The 19,321-nt window shown below is 40.2% G+C and overlaps 1 protein-coding gene across 10 annotated transcripts in view; it reads left to right on the top strand.

The window, feature by feature from the left end:
• The window catches only part of CSNK1G3 (casein kinase 1 gamma 3), an 82,464-nt gene extending 69,434 nt beyond the window's left edge, over positions 1-13,030 (top strand). For 3 of the 10 annotated variants that reach the window (XM_026865522.1, XM_026865515.1, XM_026865521.1), the window contains one exon: positions 10,759-13,030. In XM_026865522.1, coding sequence (XP_026721323.1) covers positions 10,759-11,136 — 378 coding nt within the window. In that variant the 3' untranslated portion in view covers positions 11,137-13,030. Of the gene's footprint in view, positions 1-4,000; positions 4,108-4,479; positions 4,504-9,278; positions 9,372-10,758 lie in introns of those variants that run through there. The other 7 variants (XM_026865519.1, XM_026865516.1, XM_026865525.1 and 4 more) reach the window with 5 other exon arrangements.
• Positions 13,031-19,321: the final 6,291 nt, after the last annotated feature.

Here is a 19,321-nt window from a genome sequence, read left to right as displayed (position 1 = left end):
CAGGAGGTTTGCTCTACCAGCCTCTGTGTTCTGGCTGAGGAGGCTGGATTCCCTCAGTACAACTAGTCTTGCTATTAAAGTCTGATGCAAAGAAGGCATTAAGCACCTCAGCCTTCTTCTCATCACTCATTGCCATGTTTCCTCCTGCATCTAGCAGGGGATGGAGGCGCTCCCTGGTGTGTCTTTTGCTGTTGACATACTTACAGATACATACTTACAGAAAGAGGAGATCCAGCAGGGCACCTTCTCTGGTCGGTTCACTCAAGAGCTGTGTCAGGAAATTGTCTCCCACACATTCCAGGCATTTCCGGGACTGGTCCCGCTCTGCTGTGTTGTATTTCCAGCAGATGTCTGGGATTTTAAAGTCTCCCAATAGAACAAGGGCGAATAAGGATGAGATTTCTCCTAAATGCCTACAGAATATTTTATCCACCTCTTTGTCCTGGGTGGGTGGCCTATAGTAGACTCCCACTATGACATCTGCCCTGTTAGCCTTCCCCCTGACTCTTAACGCAAAGACACTTCACCTTATCTTCAACACACTTGTACTCAAAGCAATCATAACAATCCCTAAGATACAGCACCACCCCACTGCCTCTGCATCCTTGGTTTGTAGCCATCAACTGGCACACTCGAGTCATGGGAGACATCGCACCATATTTCTGTAATAGCCAGGACATCATAATTTTCCTGTTTCATCATGGCTTCAAGCTCGTTCTGTTTGTTACCCATGCTGTGTGCATCGATATACATGCACTTTAGATGGGCCGATGTTTTGCTCTATTTCCTTTTCAAATCTAGTTTAAAGAAAGCTCTGTCATTGAGCCCAGCTAACTCCTGCCCCAAGGTCCTTTTCTTCCTCTGGGACAGGTGCTTCCCATCCAGTGCCAAATTCCTGTCATCCTTTATACCAACTCATGATTGAAAAATCCAGAGCCTTGCTGGTAACGCCAGTCTTGGAGTTCATCTGTTGAGTTCTCTACTGTTCTGCTTCATCCTACCAAATTAAGGGATGGAGGTGAACACAGTTTGTGCCTCTGACCCCTTAATCAGTTTCCCCAAGTGTCCCAATCTGATATCAGGGAGTGTTTTTAAATGATACTAACAGTGAGATTTAGACACAAACGAGGTCAGATTCCATACAAATTTATGAACTTTATTTTCTATAACAACTAATAAGAGTGACAGGATAGGGAGGAAAATAAAGGAAAAAGTCGGAATCCCTAAGCAGGAGAAGAATAGAGGTGCAACTAATTACCCCCGCCACCACCAGGGATCCAGCAATGTTGGCTCATTCTTGGTCCCGATGTTGATGTCCCACGCTCCTGGTTGTGCCAAAGTCTCAGGCATCTGTTAATAAGCCACAGGCTACAAGCAACCAGCAGTAAGCAGCTTCAGAGAGGAGTACGCAGTCTGTCCTTTTATAGTCCCTGTCCCCATGATTTAGTCCGCCTATTTCCACAGGGCTCATTGTAATACAGGCCGCCCCATGGTCCTCCATGTGTGCATGCCCAGGTGTTCACGGTGGTCGTGCTGGCGAGGGATCTAAACATCTTCCTCACCGCGGTTTCCCCTTCATCCAGCTCATGCGCAGGTGCAGCTTGATGGGCGCTGCCAAGGCTGCTGCTGTTTTAGCCTTGGGTGGATGTCGTGGTTTCATCAGGGTTTATTTGTCTCCTTCAATGCATACTCCTTCACAACAACAGGATGCTGAGGACAAGAAGTGGTAGTTGTGAAGCAGCAATGTTGAGACAAAGTCCAAACAGTCCCTTATACCAAGGACCTGAAATCTCTTTTCATTGCTTTAGGCCTTCTCCTAATAATGTCGTCACTACCTATCTGGAAAACCAATAGAGGGTAGTAGTCCTTGGGTCTCACTAGAGCGGGAAGTTTTGCTGTAAGATCCTTGACGCAGGCCCCAGGGAGGCCGCAGACATCCCTATGAAGTGGGTCTGATCTGCGTACTGGGTCTTCACACCTCTCAGAATGGAGTCACCCACTACAGTGGCCCTCTGGGGTTCTTTTTAGAAATGGTTTTAATACCTGGTCCAGAATGATTCGGCCTTGGTGGACCTTGGTCTTCCTCCTCGTTTGTCTCATTTTCTTCCTCCTTCTGTTCTTTATTCGAAAGTTCCAGGGCCCCAAATCTATTGTGAAGGGGCACCATGGAGGGTGAAGGAGGTCAGGAGAGGATTTTCCTGCTTCCCTGAGCAAGAACCTGTTTCCAGCCTCTCCCATCTCTTTGGTCCCCTCCTTCTGCCTGGTAGCAAGAGGATGAAGGATTACTTGCCTTGTTTGGAGCCTCCATTTGCTCCCCTTGTTTCACGGGTGCCAAGTTGCTACTCCACCAATCAATCTCCCTTTCATACTCCCTAATACTTCTTAGTCTTGTGACCTCTCCTTTGAGTCCCTCCACCATGTGAGCAGGTCACCCAGCTGATCACAGCACACGCGGGTGCTATCCCTGCTGCCCTCCGGCAGGACCGACAGGCCCAGGCACTCCCTGCACCCGGGACCTGGGCCGCTGCATGTTTGCGTGGCAGCTCCGTCTGGGTTGCCACATTCTTTCTGGTGGTGGTTTTGACCTGAGTGGAGACCATGGTTCAGTCCACTCGGGGAGGACAATAAGATGAAACTAGTTCATATAAGATCTAGACCCTGGAGGTAGACTGTGCCCTGTCCACTTGCCCTGCCTGCACGAACTGCCAAACATACTGATGCGCCACACCCTGTTTGCCCCCCCATGTCACTCGTGCTCCCTGGGGAGCTCTTGTCCGTGAGGGGGGTTGGGTGTCATCACTCCAATCTCCACCCACTCTGAGTCCTTGCTGCCCTTGGTCGCAGCTCACTCTTCCCTTTCAGGGGGAAGCCGACTTGAGGCTCTCCCTCTTCCCTGGGCTTCTGCCTTCTTATCTTGTGGTTTTGCCATGGGTTTTGGTGCTTTTAGAAGGGTCCCCTGCTGCTCTTCTCTTCCTCGAAGCCCCTCTCCTCAGCAACTGCTGAGTTTCCTTCCCTCTGCTTTCTTCTGTCTTCATCTCTGACCTTCAGGCAACAGCTGGTAAAAATCTTGAACTATGAAGTACTAGTGGTCCACTTTCCTGTAGCTGATTATATTTTACAGATGTTTTCTGCAGGCTCTTGCATTGTTTGGCCAGACAATATTTTTGTGTGATTGCTTGACCAAGCATTTACTGATACTTTGTAGCCAGTAGACCTCTCGATACTTAAATGGGTTAGTTATCTCTATCCTGGTCAGATATGCACTTGTCTGTATCCAGTTAACTATTTTCCTGGCAGATTTTGAGGTGGATAAGGGAAGGGCCTTTAGAATAGCTCCATCTGTCATGCAGAAAAGCTGACAGGAACTGAGAGAGACAATATTGGGTTCCATGTGGTCACAAACATTCCCAGAGAACCAGAGCTGTCCAAGTGGCTCAATAATTTACAAAGGAATTTGAGACTAAATTAATGGGAATGAAGAGTAATCAGATTTTTTTTTTTTTTTTTTTTGATGGCTGTAAGTGTTCTTGTGCTTTAAGAGTGAAAAATAAATACCACATACACTCTCAGGTCTAGAGTACACTTTGAGGTACAACTGAATTGTGCCACACAAAGAAAGAAACTAAGGAGCTTAAATACAGTAAAGAAGCAGAGATAGGGTGAGACTGACTGAATTGATACCAGGAAAGGGGTTAGTGCCTTCCCTTAAGGCTCTGAAGAGATGTGAAGGAGATCAGCAAATCTGATCAACAGAATTACTTTGCTTAGTCCATTCACTTTGAGTCTGTCAAGTAGATGTCAGTTCCACTAGTAGATATGAAAGAAGAATGACAAGAGTGCAGAGATGCAGAAGTAAAACCTGGAAAAGAGGATAATACTGGAATAAAAAGAATTATGGAGTTAACAGAAACTATTGATGTTTGAAGATATTTGTAACTTTAGGTATTCACAAATGTATGTCTGGCATTAGCATAATTTCAGGTATTTCTGGTGATTTCAGGTAGTAAGCTCAACAAATGGAGAACTGAACACAGATGACCCAACTGCAGGCCATTCAAATGCACCCATCACAGCTCCTGCAGAAGTAGAAGTAATGGATGAAACTAAGTATGTCCATCTTTTCATATTCTTTGGATCTTGTGTGCTCAGCTGCTTCAATTTTTTTCTTGTACCATTAATTCAAAAAATATTGTCTAAACTGAATAGTCACTGATGAGGGACAAAACTATAGTGCTATACTTAATTTTGGCTTTAAATATTTCAATAATAGATTTTCTATAGCTTGTGCTTTCTAGGCTAAGCCCTCAGCAGCACATCTCTCTATACTAGAGAAGTGCATGCATTTTTGATATTTCAACTGATTTTGAAGTATTTTAAGATAGTGTTCCGTCTACCAAAAGTTGCGTATGAAAGATGTAAAATTATTCTTCTGTGTGGTATTCTGATTCTCTTTTTTTCCCTTACTCTCTTTCTGTATAGCTGCCAGAAAGTGTTGAGCATGTGGTGAGTTCTACAGCACAGGCAGGCAGAAATAGCCCCAGTGGCTTTGTTATTGTTACTTGGTTTAAAACTAATTTCAGGGAAAGTTAAAATAACAAGTCCATTTGGAAATCACAAAACATGTTTTTATATTATGAAGCAGCTGTTTTTACAAACAGCCACCTTCAGGAGCTATTTTGCCTGCTTCAAATCTTGCTTGCTTTTATGTAGTCTTTAGTATACTTTATTTAATCCTTTTTAGTGGGTAGTAGAATATTTTTTTACTTGTAATACTGTTTTAGAGGGGCAAACATTCTTTTCAGATGTTGTAGCATTCAGCTAGTATTTTAACATTTAGAAAATGCCTCACCCAAACAAATAATAAATGCTAGCAAATGTTTGAACTTTGCCCATTATTTCTGTAAACATAGTATTTACCAGAGTATTAGTCTTTGACAACCTGCTAACTAATTACTAAAACGTAACTTCATGGTTCTTTAAAGTTACTGTGTAATGACAGGGGAAAATATTAAGGTTTGTTAGCATGGGATGGACAACTAATATATATATGTATTTGAGTAGTAAAGTCAGGCTTGAAAAATATTAAAGAAAAATATTCTTGATAGTTAAAGGTAGTATAACTTTCAAAATGTTTTCCTTTTTAATTGTGCTTGGAATAGGATTTTACAAGGGCATGTATCTAGTTAATCATAAAATAGAGGCAGTCAAGCATTAAGGATACATTAGTAGAAATTAATAGCTGTAAGTTTTGAGGGCTCGTTTTCTCCTAGATAAGGGAATTTTTTTCAAAGTATAAATTTTTCTTGAAGTGTTTTTTCTGTAGGTTTTGTTTTTGGAAAGTAAGATTTATGTACGTGTAGTTAAAAATTGTGAATGGAGGTGTCTGTTGAGCCACACTTTCACTGGTTTTCTATGAGCGCCGAGAATACCAGTCCTTCATCTGCCATCCTTGCAGTTCACTGTATTTATTTTTTTTCTGGCAAGATTTCAGTTTTCTTATACATATATTTAAAACAGATTAAAAAAAAAAAACAACCAAAGAGCAAGGTTGTTGATAAGGCTGCGGATAAATTCCCTATCCCTTCCCTACACAAGTACAGTGATAAATGCCTAGTTTATGTACATACAGGTAAAGATTAAATTTCTAAAGCTTTGAATAGTGTGTAGCACAATTAAACCTATGCTTAAATATGTACAGAAAGTAACAAAATTTTCAGAAGCCAAGATGCTGCAGCTGCTTTAAAAGTGTAGAAGTTAATTTCCTCATATCAGAGGATACCCCATCACCCACAAACCCCCTAACCCCAGCATTGCTATCAGACATGAATGTATAGGTATACATCTCTTCACAGTAACAATACTTTAGAGGGTTTAGGTAATTTTACTTTTTAACATGATAGTTATAAGCTTAATATCAAAACGTATTGTGAGATATTTAAACATCCATTTATAGATTTTTACACTGCTGAAGAGTGTAAGGAAATGCACCTATCAGTATCTTTCATGTCTGTGATACATTTTTATTTTTAAGAAAACATTTTACCAAAAGACTCTTACTTTGTGGGGGCACGTGACACACTCATGATTTTTTTTCTCCATCTGCAAATATGAAAAAAGTTAACCTCCCTTGCTGATTTCTTCTGTTTGTAACATAAGTCGTACTCTAAGGAGACAAACTTGCATATTTTTTAGAAACAATTCTTGGTTCTAGATGTTTTCATAGTTTTAGAAGCTTGGCATGACTATATTTTTGTTTAAAAGGTTGAAGAATGGGTGCCCTGTCATGTGTGATTTTAACTATGAACACATTATTTAGCTGAATATTAGATCATCTGTTACCATTTCAGTGGGATGCTGTAAATCAGAAATGATAAGGATTTTTTTCAGTAAGAATTTTATTGTTTTGAGACATTTATCTCATGCTTCTGTTGTTTGATATATGTTTATGTACTCACATGCCATATGTATTCTAAATCTTATGCCTTGTCAGCTTTATGCTACTCAGGTGTTGCTGTGCAGCAAGCATGAGTTAGCAGTGGGTGTTGGGTTTTGGGGTTTTCTGGTGTGGTTTTTCTTTTGGTTTTGTTTTGGGAGGGGCTGGTTTTTGGTGGTCTTTCTTGTTTTTGGTTTTGTTTGTTTGGGTTTTGATGTGTCTTTGGGTTTTTTTGTGTTTTGGTGTTGTGATTGGTTTTGCTTTTGTTTTTTTTTTTTTAGAAGACTAGCTTTCAGCCCTATTTCAGTTATTACTTATGGGAGTTGTAAAGCAGAGTGAAAACTATAACCTGATCACTCTGCTACCCTGGGACTTGTAAATCTTGCTTTCTACAGATGGTCTTCCACTTACCACTGAGCAATTAGCTTTTCTTTCCTTAACTTTTTGCTAGCCATACAAAGAGTTGCTTCTATGAAGCATATGTAATTTGGGTAACAAAAAGACTCTGTTACAGAGGACAGACAAGGGCAAACAGGAAAAGATTACATGATCTGTTCTTTTTTATATTCTATTCTTTTTGGCAGTTAAAACCTGTTAACAATCCTGAAGTGCTGCCACATGCTAGGTGACAAATATAAAAACAGAGCTATCTAAACACAAATGAGAACTGAAGTTGCTTTAGCATATTGTGCCAAGGGACTGCTCAAGTATTACTGGGAAAGGTATTTAACAGAAAAAAGGTATTATAATGTTTTAAATAAGACAAGAAATCTTTGTAACTGTAATACTGAGATTGCTATCTTAGATAATATCTCAAAGGTCACTTTAGATTGTACAGGAAAAGTAAGTCGTTTCTTAAGTTTCATAAATTGATATTATACTGCCAGCTATAGAAATGTTTTATATCCTACAGAGAAAGAGGTTAGCAGACACTAAATGCTTTCTTTAAAAAGAAAGTAGTTCATTTCCTAGAATCAGAAATTTTCAGTTGTATTCTTATGAACTTTGCATGCATTGTAAATATTGTGATGTTTGTGGTTTAATACTCATTAATAATGCACTTATCTGTAGCTTTAAATACATCTTCAAGCAATATTTTATATATATATATATATATATATAAGTGATAATGACATTCTCTAGTGACAGTATTCTTGGGAACATGTCTGCATTTATTTATTAATTATACTCTTCAAGCTTGTGCACTATGGATCTCTAATTTCAGGGTTAAATTTCTTTCATAAAAATTATTGTCAGGCAATGTACTTAGATCTGTCATTCTCATGTAAATGTTCATATATTTTAAAATTACATTTATTTGGCCTTGGAACATTTGACAGGTCTGGGACTTCTAGGCTGATAAATATACATTTCAGTAAGTTTCCAAGCCAGTCCTGTGGTTTACAGTGCTCTATGCAATTTGCATTCCTTTAACATATTTTAGATATATATTAATAAGGGATTTATTTCCCTATACCAAGCTAGTCTTCAGAATTCAGTTAATTTCCCTGAACTAAAATACAGTTGAATAGTTCTTATAATTAAAAAACTCAAACCAACTCTTAATAGAAATTATACCTTTTGTAATACTATTATGCAAACTCCAGAAGACCAAACAGTGCCTTATGTTCGTTAAAGATAGAACTCTTGAACTTCCCATTGCATGATGCCCTTCTCTGGTTGACAGAGAAGTAGCGAATGAACTAGGCTATGTAGAAGGAATGAAGTACAGTATGAGATTTGCAGCAAGGATGGGTTAAAATTTTCTGGGAAGGAAAGCAAGAAAACTGAAGGGCTCTTGAATGACACATAGAATCCAAACAGTCCTAAACATTTAAGAAGTGTGATCTGCTACTCCCTTGAGACATGCTTGTATAAGCAAAATGTGGCTAAACAGTGAAGAGTTAAAATTCTAGATTGTTTTTTCTAGAATGTATGCTTGAGCAGGTCCAGAGGAGGACCATGAAGATGATAAGGGTCTGGAGCTACCTCCGTTATGAGGACAGGCAGAGAGAGCTGGGGATGTTCAGCCTGGAGAAGAGAAGGCTCTGGGGAGACCTTATAGCGGCCTTCTAGTACTTAAAGGGGGCTACAGGAAAGATGGGGAGAGACTCTATCAGGGAGTGTAGGGATAGGATAAGGGGTAATGGTTTTAAACTGAAAAAGGGTAGATTTATATTAGATTTAAGGAAAAAGCTCTTTACTGTGAAAGTGGTGAGACACTGGAACAAGTTGTGGCTGCCCCCTCCCTGGAAGTGTTCAAGGCCAGACTGGATGGGACTTTGAGCAACCTGATCTAGTGGAAGGTGTCCCTGACCATGGCAGGAGAATTGGAACTAAATGATCATTAAGGTCCCTTCCAACCCAAACCATTCCATGACTCTATGAATATAAATTGTCTGCCACACTTTTCCTACAGCTACTTATGTAACCTGTGTTCTGTATATACTGAAAATATGAATTGAATCAAAATTTTTCTATAACCTTTCTTTTTTTATTTTGTTGTATATGCATATATAAAATACTTGGGAAAAGATTGGGGTGAAAGAAAGTTTAAACTGGACTTCATATATCTGCATATAAATTCAAAGCTTAAGTGATAATACATGTTAGTGTTATGGACAAATACTAAGAAAAAAGGTTAGTTATGGGGAAATTTCAGTTGCAGTTGGTGGCTACTAGCCTTCAGAAGCAATGATGTCTCTTTTAGAAGTACTTTAAAATTAATAAATAAGTGTGATTATTTCTGCCATCTCTAAAAATATTTGTCTATGTAGTTTTCCCTACTGAATTTTAATTATGGGCTTCCTCTCCATCAATAACCAATGTTTTTTTCTACTGAAAGTTATATAACTCTCAGAGCAGCTCTGGTCTGCCTCTGCCCACTGGTACTTTTTCAGTGACTGAGCAACAGGGTGCACTTGGATATTTTGAGAAGGTAACTTCTGTCTCCCCTTACTTTGGATGTTGTTCTCACCCCCTGTAGAACCTTATTTTTAGATCTTTATTCTCCATGGTTTTCAAATGCTTTCCCCATTTCCCAAATCCCAAACTAAATCAGCAGGATTTCTTTTGAATTTTAGTGACATAAAATGATTGGTGAACTTAAGAATTTACTGATAGGCTATTGATGCACCACTTTTATATTTTCACATCTGTTGTGCTTCATAGTTGGACAGAATCTTTTCAGTATATAGCACTGCAAGTGAGAATTCAATAACCAAACTGCAGAGCTCCATGGGGCAAGCTCTTTTAAGGTAGACAACTGAAATGTTAATTTTTTATTTAAAAATTGTAAATGTTAAGTGGAAGCTTTATTTTTAAAGGTAGGGGTGAGGAGCTGGGAGATACTTAAAATAAGTTTTCTTTGTGTATTTGCTGATTTCCTCTTTAGTTTATTTTCAAAAATACTTCCTGGACTTCTGCAGTTCTCTGTATTTATCTCTAACTCCCTCCAATTCTTTTTCCTTCTGTAGTGTTTTTTTCAGTTACTTTCAGATTTTGCTAAGTGAAATTTGCAGCATTTGTCAATTTAGTTTCCTTCATGTGGTATACAATAAAGCAGAAGATTGAATATATAGTATATATAGTATATATAGTATATATACTATATATAGTATATATAGTATATATAGTATATATAGTATATATAGTATTATATAATATAAGTATACTTCATTATACTTAAAGCTGTGATTTTCCACTGCAGTAATAGCATCACAGCAGTAAATCAGATCATTTAAAACATGTTCATTTCTAAAATATTTTGGGGAATAGCCTCTGGGGAGGCTTTTCCAAGTTGTGGTTGACAAAGGAAGCTCAAATTGTTTTCTTATATTAGGAACAGTAGTGTCTTAAGTGCATAGTTGTCACGACAAAATTTTAAGCTCAAGCTTCTATTTGGCATATTACCAGTTAATATTGAAGAGTACTCAGATAATGGAATGTTGTATTCTTACAAATACATTAAGTCAGCCTATAATGCCCATGTTTTTGATACTGTCACACAATAAACTTAATAGCTATTTTTATTATAGCTTTTTTCATTTGATACTTAAAAAAAAAAAAACCACAAAAAAAAAACCAAACCAAAACAAAACAAAAACAAACAAAAAAAAACCACACAAAAAAAAACCCCCAAAACCCCAAATTTATTTTAGATTCTTTCACTAATAATAAATCAGTCACCTGCAATAGGGCTTAATGTGTCCATTGTGGTGCTGGCTGTTCCTGAACTACATGCTTCAAGTGGAAAAAAATACAGTAAACAGAATTTATTTTGTGATTTCTTTTTATATCATATGTAATTCATGTCACACCTGCAGGTGCTGCTGTTTTTTCAAGCGGAGGAAAAGGAAAACCATTCAGCGCCACAAATGACTAGAATCAAGGAGAACGTGGGAAATTACTTACTTGTTCAACTACTGTCTCGTAATCTTAAAAAAAACCCAAAACAACCAAGCCTCTGTAATGACCATATGTTTTCCAAGGACTCCCTTAGAAACAATGTCATGTCTGTATGGTTTGATTTAGTTCTTCTGCATCCATCTTCTGTTTCTTTTAATTCTGAAAGCTTTAAGGTTTTGTCAAATATGAGTGCTTGTTTGACCTTCAACAAATGGACCAATGAAATGGTACAAATGAAAGGTATCTCCAGCAAAAGTGAACCTGAAAAGTATTTCTCCTGTCCTAGGAAGTACTAGCAGTGTCTTAGCTGAAGACAGATGGCATAAATGTATTTGATTTCATAGCAGCATATCAAAAGCAATTTTCTTCAAAAATATAGAAGAAAAATACAGTTGCACAACCATATAGAAAAATAATAAAATATTATTTATTTTATTTTCTGACAGCTGTATTGATTATTTTTTCTTCCAGTATTACTGGTGATACTGTAGTCAGATTATATCAGCATTAAACCCTGCCTGTGATACTGTGGTCCAGTCACTGTCTAGAGGTACTGAGAAGTCTGATTTAACTGTTGACAGTTGTCTAAATGCTGGCTATACTAATGAACAGAAATTATTTCCTGTAGTTTCTGGGTTTGAAAACCTGCTTTTGTTATGCCTACATAATGTACTGGAATTGCAGTACAGTAGTAATGACAAGAGTTTGTACAAAAAATATAGAATTTTTGTGTAATTTGAGTTGTGCTTCCTGTAATACCAGTAAAATTTAAATACCTTCAGAAGAGATCTACAGAGGAATTATAAACAAAGAAATAAATGTGAATCTGGTTAGTGGAATATGTATTATAGCCTATATATTCACTAAGGTAACTGATGATTGACAACACCTTTAGCTTGAAAATATCAATGTGCCATTTCGTGTTAGTATCTTTTTTTAAATTATTTTACTCTTTAATTTAGAAAACACAATGAAAGTGGGTTAGACTTCTGCCTTCTCTGCCTACTAGGCCATAGCACCCAAAATTTCCTGAGATTTTTTTTTCTGGAAGTTTCTTGTCTTTCAGTGTAATGTCACTACTATAGTAGGATGGCAAGGATGTATCAGGTACTTCCTCACAGTTGAATGAAGTGCCTGCAGTATGAAAAAACCAACAGTTGTGTAGACTAGGCATCCCATTTTAATTTCCTTCTTCAGAAAATACATGCTTCTTTAAAAGCTGTAATAACAGAGGTTTGCTGCCAGTTGTTGAAGGGGTATGAAAGATGGAAGTGACTAGACAGATTTGTTGACCAAAACTCAGATGATATCCTTTTTTTAATAATTCTTCTAGAGCTAATAAGCATTTTTTCTATCCACACATGTGTTTTGGCATACTTATTTATTTTTAATCTGTTTTGTGATAGCATTTTAAATGTATTTGAAAATAAATGCACACCTTTGAATTCATAATTGCATTTACAAGGATTTTAATTGTATTTTTTAATTTATTTTTCCTTAACAGCCAAAAGTGTATTTTATTTTTGGATTATGTGCTCATATGTATAGTTTGATCTTTGTCATTATTACGGTTCATGGTCTTTGTTTTAAAAAACCTGCACTTGGCCTACCAAAACATACTGTACAACAGGTTGTGTTCTTATCTCAAACTCATGAAGTTACTTCTTTGTTTTCATTTGATCTGAAAAGGTGGATTACTTTACCATTCTCATATGAAAACACATCTCTTTGTAGTACTTGACCAAATTTGTTGCTTCATTTCTAAGTACATGTGGTATGTGTATTTCTCACACACCTGATTAGTTTTGTTCTCAGAGGTTTTTGACCTGTACAATGTTTGTATGAGCTGAACTCCATACACATAACAAGAAAGTGTGCATATTATGGACTTAAAATATTTTGAATATATAGAAGCAGTATATTTGCTGAAATGATGGTATCTAGGCACTTGCTTTTCAGCAATATTTTTTTAAAGAGCTTGATTTCAATGCTGAAGAAGGTTTTCTTGTAGAAAAGCAGTCAGTACTAATACAGGTATGTTCAGGTTATGCCAGTCTGATTTACATTTGTATCCTTTTTTTTTTTCCTCTCTAAGCTGATCAAGTCAATATTGGCTGAATGTCTAAAAGTGAAATACAGTACATCCCTGTTTAAATGTAAGATGAAAGAATAAAGATAGTTTTTTAAAAATTGCCTTTTTTCTCCCTTTTCTACAGTCTTGGATGAAATAACGGGAGCTGTTCTGAGAATTGCTGAACAGTTTTAATCTTCTTGGACAGCAAGGATTTTGAAAGCATGTTACATGAAATGCTACCTCAACATTGCAGTTATAGTTTGCTTAGTTAACAGGAGTTATTGTATATGCTTTAATACACCTAATAATAACAGTAGAGTGAAGGGACTACAATGCACATGGTTGTAACTGTAATCTACTCAGGGTCTTCATGGATTAAAGCCTGTGGTGTCTGTGCCACATAAAATAAAAGTCATTAGAGATACTGTGACATATGCAATAAATGGGTGTCTGATTTTGCCAGGTATGTGTCTAGAAAAGGAAGACTTATGATTAGTTCTTCATTCACAACCTTTTGTTCAGTAGAGATATTTGTTCCTAGCTGTAGAGCATTTGATATATAAAAAAGGGCATCTTTACTTGAGAACAATGTTAATAGGCAAATTGCTTGCTAGACTTCTAGTTAGTATTCCCAGTACTTGGCTTCATAAACATATATTTTCATTTGCTTGTGCTCTTACAGATCTACAGAACTATTGCAAGTAAAAAATTTTTTCAAGTTCATGTTTTCTTTTTATTCAAACTAAAGTTTTCCTCAGAGCTACTTTTTTAGACTTGGAATTTTAACACCTGAGTGCTTAAAAATACATCACCATGATTTTTTTCAGTAGCTTTTTCAGAAATTTTAGTAGCTTTCTTAAAGACTATTTCAGAGTGAAGACTGCAGGATTAGTGATGTCAGAATTAAGCCACTGTACAGATTAATTGATTCTTACCAAATTAAACAGCATATTTCCTGAGGATATCTTCCTCTTTAAGTTTTCAGGATGAGTGATAGTAACTAGGTAGTATAGTTTTAAGAATGTATTTGTTTCTCGGATGCTCAATGTTTATTTTTCATGTAAGATAGGCTGTTCCATATCTTACTACACATCTGTTTGAACCTTAGTCAAAATACAGCTTTACTGAATATTTGTGGTGTTTCCTGTGGTGACACATACCATATAATATGGAGTATTTAAGATACATATTTAGGTCTTCATACAACTTACTCTGGAATATTACCCTGTTGTCATTAAAGGCTATTGAATCTAAAAGTACTGTTTAAAACAAAAACAAACAATACAGTCAACTCATGAACTTCATGACTAGCTTGAGATGCAAGTTGCTTTTCAGACTACACTTCTGTTTTCTTCTGTACTGAAAAGTACTAGAGTGTTTAGCTAGCCCTGAGTGTTTAACCTGTTTAAAACCTGAGGTTTTGAAATGGACAAACCAAAAATATGGAACACTCAAACTGCTCTGTGAAGATTTGAGTGGTTAGGCTGTCATGTTTGTGGCAGAGACTAGTATTTAGTTTTCAGAAAGGTGTTTTGTATACCAGATCTACTTCAGTGCTCTGAGCTTTCCCATTGCTTGGAACAAGGAAGTTGTTGATAGGTGGACTTCGGTGATAGTCAGATACTCAAAATTTCGTGAAAACTTAAAGCACTTGATGGACAGAGTGAATGTTAAGGAAGCAGGGATCCAGTGAGTTGTGATCATTGTATAACACCTGACCATTTTTTATGTTGATCCCTAAATTGCCTTTAGCTTTCTTCTGAAAGAGCTTGAGGATTTGAGTTGATTGAGGATTTGTAAATCCTGGACTGTTCTCCATCTACTTTTTATTCTGAGCTGAAAACATGTCTTCTTCTTAGGAAATAGAGGGATGTGACGTTAAGATATTTCAAGAGTGTTCAAGAACATTAAATACCAGTGCTGCAATAGATGCCTATAAACTCTTCAGAAGGTCAAGGAAAAAGAGGCAGCAAGGTAGCCATTTATGTTAGGAAATGTTTTGATTCTCTAGAGTGTGACGATAATGATGGAAGGGTTGAGTGTTTATGGGTAAGCGTTTGGGGAAAAGCCAGTAAGGCAGATATCATGATAGGAGCCTGTTACAGACCACTCAACCACAATGAAGAGGCAGATGAAATATTCTACAAACAGCTGGGAGAAGTCTCATGGTCTCTACTCCTTGTTCTCAGGGGACTTCAACTTAACCATATCTCTGCTGGAAATACAATATATTCTAGGAGGTTCGTGGAGTGAGCAGAACATAACTTCCTGACATACCTGGTAAGTGAACCAACTACAGAAGGTGTCTGCTGGACCTCTTTGTGAACAGAGAAGGACCTGGGGGTGATCTGGTGGTTGGAGGCTACTCAAGACAGTGCCTGTGCAATGGGAAGAAGGGACAGCTCCAATGAAAATGGGTCTGACTCTATCTATCATTACAGCTCTGTGCAAGGTGGCAGTCGCCAAAGGGGCTAACCTGCCTTCTCAGGCCAGCTTTTCTTTTGTAGGACCAAGGTCTTAGCTGAGTCTAAAGCATGAAGCTTCAGTGCAGTGGTATGTGCTGTGGTCTGTTGCACTGAGGTGTAGCAGCACTTTTCAGCTGTCCTTGAGTGCAATGAAAGTGCAGTTTTACCCTTGATCTGTGTTTGTGTCATGTGTGTGTTGGTCTTGGCCTGGGAGCCTAGTCCTGCACCTCTGCCACCAGAGATGGCATGTACACTCATGCCCACAGGCCTGGCAGTGCACTGGTGGAGCCGGGAAGGTTGTTTGGTTGCCCCAGACTGCTCTGGGTCAAGGTGTCTCAGCATCCAGAGCACAAGGCATGCTCGGCTGCTGCTCCTGCCCACTCAAGCTCAGCCTCAGGGGTGCACTGAGAGCTGCTTCCAGCACTGGGTGCTCTGCACACCCGTTTCTTCCCATCCAGGTCTGCTTAGGCACTTGCATGGTACACTGGGGGTGGGGGCAAAGCCCTGCTCCACATCACATACTTGTCCCCACTTTCTACTCCACACTACTGGCTCTACCCTGAGACATTGCCCTCCTTTGCCACTCGCAGCTTGCAAGGGAGTAGAGACAGAAATAAGAAAGACGCCTCCCAACAACTTCTCTGTCCTGGAGCTCTCAAGGTGGTGTTTGTGCAGTGGGGACAAGCTGAAGTCCAACAATCCCTGGAGGTGTTTAAGAGTTGAGTTGACATAGCACTTAGGGTTATGAACTGTCAGGTTAATGGTGAGACTATATAATCTTCAAGGTCCTTTCCAACCTAGTTGATTCTGTAAAAAATGAGCCTGGCCCCATCCTTGCAACTCAGTACAAGGTGGCAGTCGGCAAAGGGGCTGGTCTGCCTTCTCAGGCTGTCTTTTCTTTCCAAGGACCAAGGTCTCAGCTGGGTCCACACACGGCATGAAGCTTCAGTGCAGTGGCACGTGCTGTGGTCTGTTGCACTGAAGTGTAGCAGCCCTCCACGTGCCAGAGGCACTGGCTGTCCTCTCCTGCAGAAGCCCAGGTCACGGCCATTGCTCGGGAAGGTGACTGCAGAGGTGCGAGGCAGGACAGGTTTACTAGTGATAAGCTCTGGGGCAGCTTATCACAGGATTGAGCGATGGTATGCAAAGTGAGGGCTTTCACTCTGCCCCACGATGTACCAAATGCAGTGGAGCACATTCCAAATGTTTGTACACTAATACCTGCTGCATGGGAAATACACAAGAGGAACTTGAAGCTTTTGCTCAGTCCCAGAGCTATGACAATGTTGTCCTAAGTGGGACTTGGTGGGAAGAGCCCTGTGTTGATTTTAAACTCTTCAGAATAGACAGGTAGGGCAGGTGAGGCAGAGGGGTAGCACTGTATGTAAAGGAGGGTTTGGACAGCTTGCCCTTGGGGGTAAAATGGTTGAGAGACTCTGGGTAAGGATTAGGGGATAAGCTAATAAAGCAGATGTTGTTGTGAGAATCTACCACAGATCACTCAGCCAGGATGATGGCAAAAATGTATAATTTTAAATGGAATTAAGGGTGATCTCCAGATCAATTGCCCTTGTCTTTATGGGTGACCTCAACTTCCCAGATACAGCAGATCTGAAGAGGTCGATGAAATTCATATAATCACAGAATGTTCTGGGTTGAAAGGGACCTTTAAAGAGCATTGTACTCCAACCCCCCTAACATAGACATGGAAATCACTGAATCACAGAATCAGCTAGGTTGGAAAAGACCTTGAAGATCATCTAGTGCAACCATTAACCTAACACTGACAGTTCCCAACTACACCATATCCCTCAGCGCTATGTCATCCCCACTCTTAAACACCTCCAGGGATGGGGACTCCACCAACTCCCTGGGCAGCCCATTCCAACACCTAACAACCCCTTCTGGAAAGAAATACTTCCTAATATCCAGTCTAAACCTCCCCTGGTGCAACTTGAGGCCATTCCCTCTTATCCTATCACTTGTTACTTGGTTAAAGAGAATCATCCCCAGCTCTCTGCACCCTCCTTTCTCGGAGCTGTATAGGGCGATGAGGTCTCCCCTCAGCCTCCTCCAGACTAAACACCCCCAGTTCCCTCAGCCGCTCCCCGTACGACCTGTGCTCCAGACCCTGCACCAGCTTCGTTGCCCTTCTCTGGACACGCTCGAGTCATTCAATGTCCTTTTTGGAGTGAGGGGCCCAAAACTGAACACAGGAATCGAGGTGCGGCCTCAGCAGTGCCGAGTACAGGGGTCAGATCCCTTCCCTGTCCCTGCTGGCCACGCTATTGCTGACACAAGCCAGGATGCCATTGGCCTTCTTGGCCACCTGGGCACACTGCTGGCTCCTGTTCAGCCGGCTGTCAATCAGCACCCCCAGGTCCCTCTCTGACTGGCAGCTCTCCAGCCACTCCTTCCCAAGCCTGTAGCGCTGCTGGGTGTTGTTGTGGCCTAAGGGCAGCCCCCGGCATTTGGCCTTATGGAAACTCCTGCAGTTGGCCTCAGCCCATGGCTCCAGCCTGTCCAGGTCTCTCTGCAGAGCCTCCCTACCCTCGAGCAGATCAACACTCCCACCCAACTTGGGGTCATCTGCAAACTGACTGAGGGTGCACTCGATCCCCTCGTCCAGATCATCAATAAAGATGTTAAACAGGAGTGGCCCCAAAACCGAGCCCTGGGGGACACCACTCATGACCGGCCGCCAATTGGATTTAACTCCGTTCACCACAACTCTTTGGGTCCTGCCATCCAGACAGTTTTTTACCCACCAAAGCGTGTGCCCATCCAAGCTGCAAACAGCCATTTTTGCCAGGAGAATGCTGTGGGAAATGGTGTCAAAGGCCTTGCTAAAGTCAAGGTAAACAACATCCACAGCCTTTCCCTCATGCCATAAGCAGGTCGCCCTGTCATAGAAGGAGATCAGGTTTGTCAGGCAGGACCTGCCTTTCATAAACTCATGCTGACTGGGCCTGAGCATCTGGTTGTCCCTAATGTGTTGTGTGATGGTACTCAGGAGGAGCTGCTCCATCAGCTTCCCAGGTACCAAAGTCAAGCTCCCAGGCCTGTTATTTCCCGGATCATCGTTCTAATCCTTCTTATATATGGACATCACACTGGCCAATTTCCAATCTGTCGGGACCTCCCTGGTCAGCCAGAACTTCTGGTAAATAATGGAAAGCAGCTTGGCGAGCACCCTAGTCAGCTCCTTCAGCACGCTCCCATCTGGTCCCATAGACTTATGTGTGTCTGTGTGATGCAGGAGGTCACTGACTGTCTCCTTCTGGATTGCAGGGCAGTCGTTCTGCCAGTCTGTGTTCTGGGTGAGAAGGCTGGATTCCCTCAGTATGGCTGTCCTGGTTCAGCTAGGATAGGGTTAAGTTTCTCCAGCAGTGAGGGAGAAGGAATCTCTAGCCGGGTTATTCATACAATGCTGACTTCAGGTCCAGGTGGCAGTGCTGGAAGCTTTTTCTTTGTGGCTTTGGTGGCGAGGAGCTGTCGGTAACCATTACCGTATTTCTCTGCATATCGTTTGTCTTGTTTACTGTTATTGCTGCTTATTGTTGCTACAATTGCTACTGTTGTTTTTCAGATTGTTTATTACACTGTCGTATTAAGTTTCTTCTTACTTTAACCAGGAGATTGTGCCCTACTTGTGTCTGAGGGTGGAGGAGGGACAATGGCAACGTGGTCTCGGGTCCCGGCAGGGCCTAAACCAGCACAGCCTTTTTGGCGCACCAACGTGGGGCACAAGAGGGTTGAAATAAGAATCAAAAAGGGACGGACCCTGACCAGAGTGTGATAGAGCAATCTGTTGGGTGTAATTTTTCTGTTTGTATTTGTACTGTTTGATAAGAAAATGTTTGCAATGCTGGCACACTTGCTTGCGTGGTGGGGCTGGATCTGTGTGTTCCCAGGGCTGGTGTTTGTTGTCGATGGGAAATA

The sequence above is a fragment of the Athene cunicularia genome, assembly GCF_003259725.1.
Source record: "Athene cunicularia isolate RWA chromosome Z unlocalized genomic scaffold, athCun1 chrZ_part1, whole genome shotgun sequence".
Classification (NCBI taxonomy): domain Eukaryota; kingdom Metazoa; phylum Chordata; class Aves; order Strigiformes; family Strigidae; genus Athene; species Athene cunicularia.
Note: the sequence above shows the minus strand (reverse complement) of the source record. Positions and strands in the feature narration are given on the sequence as shown.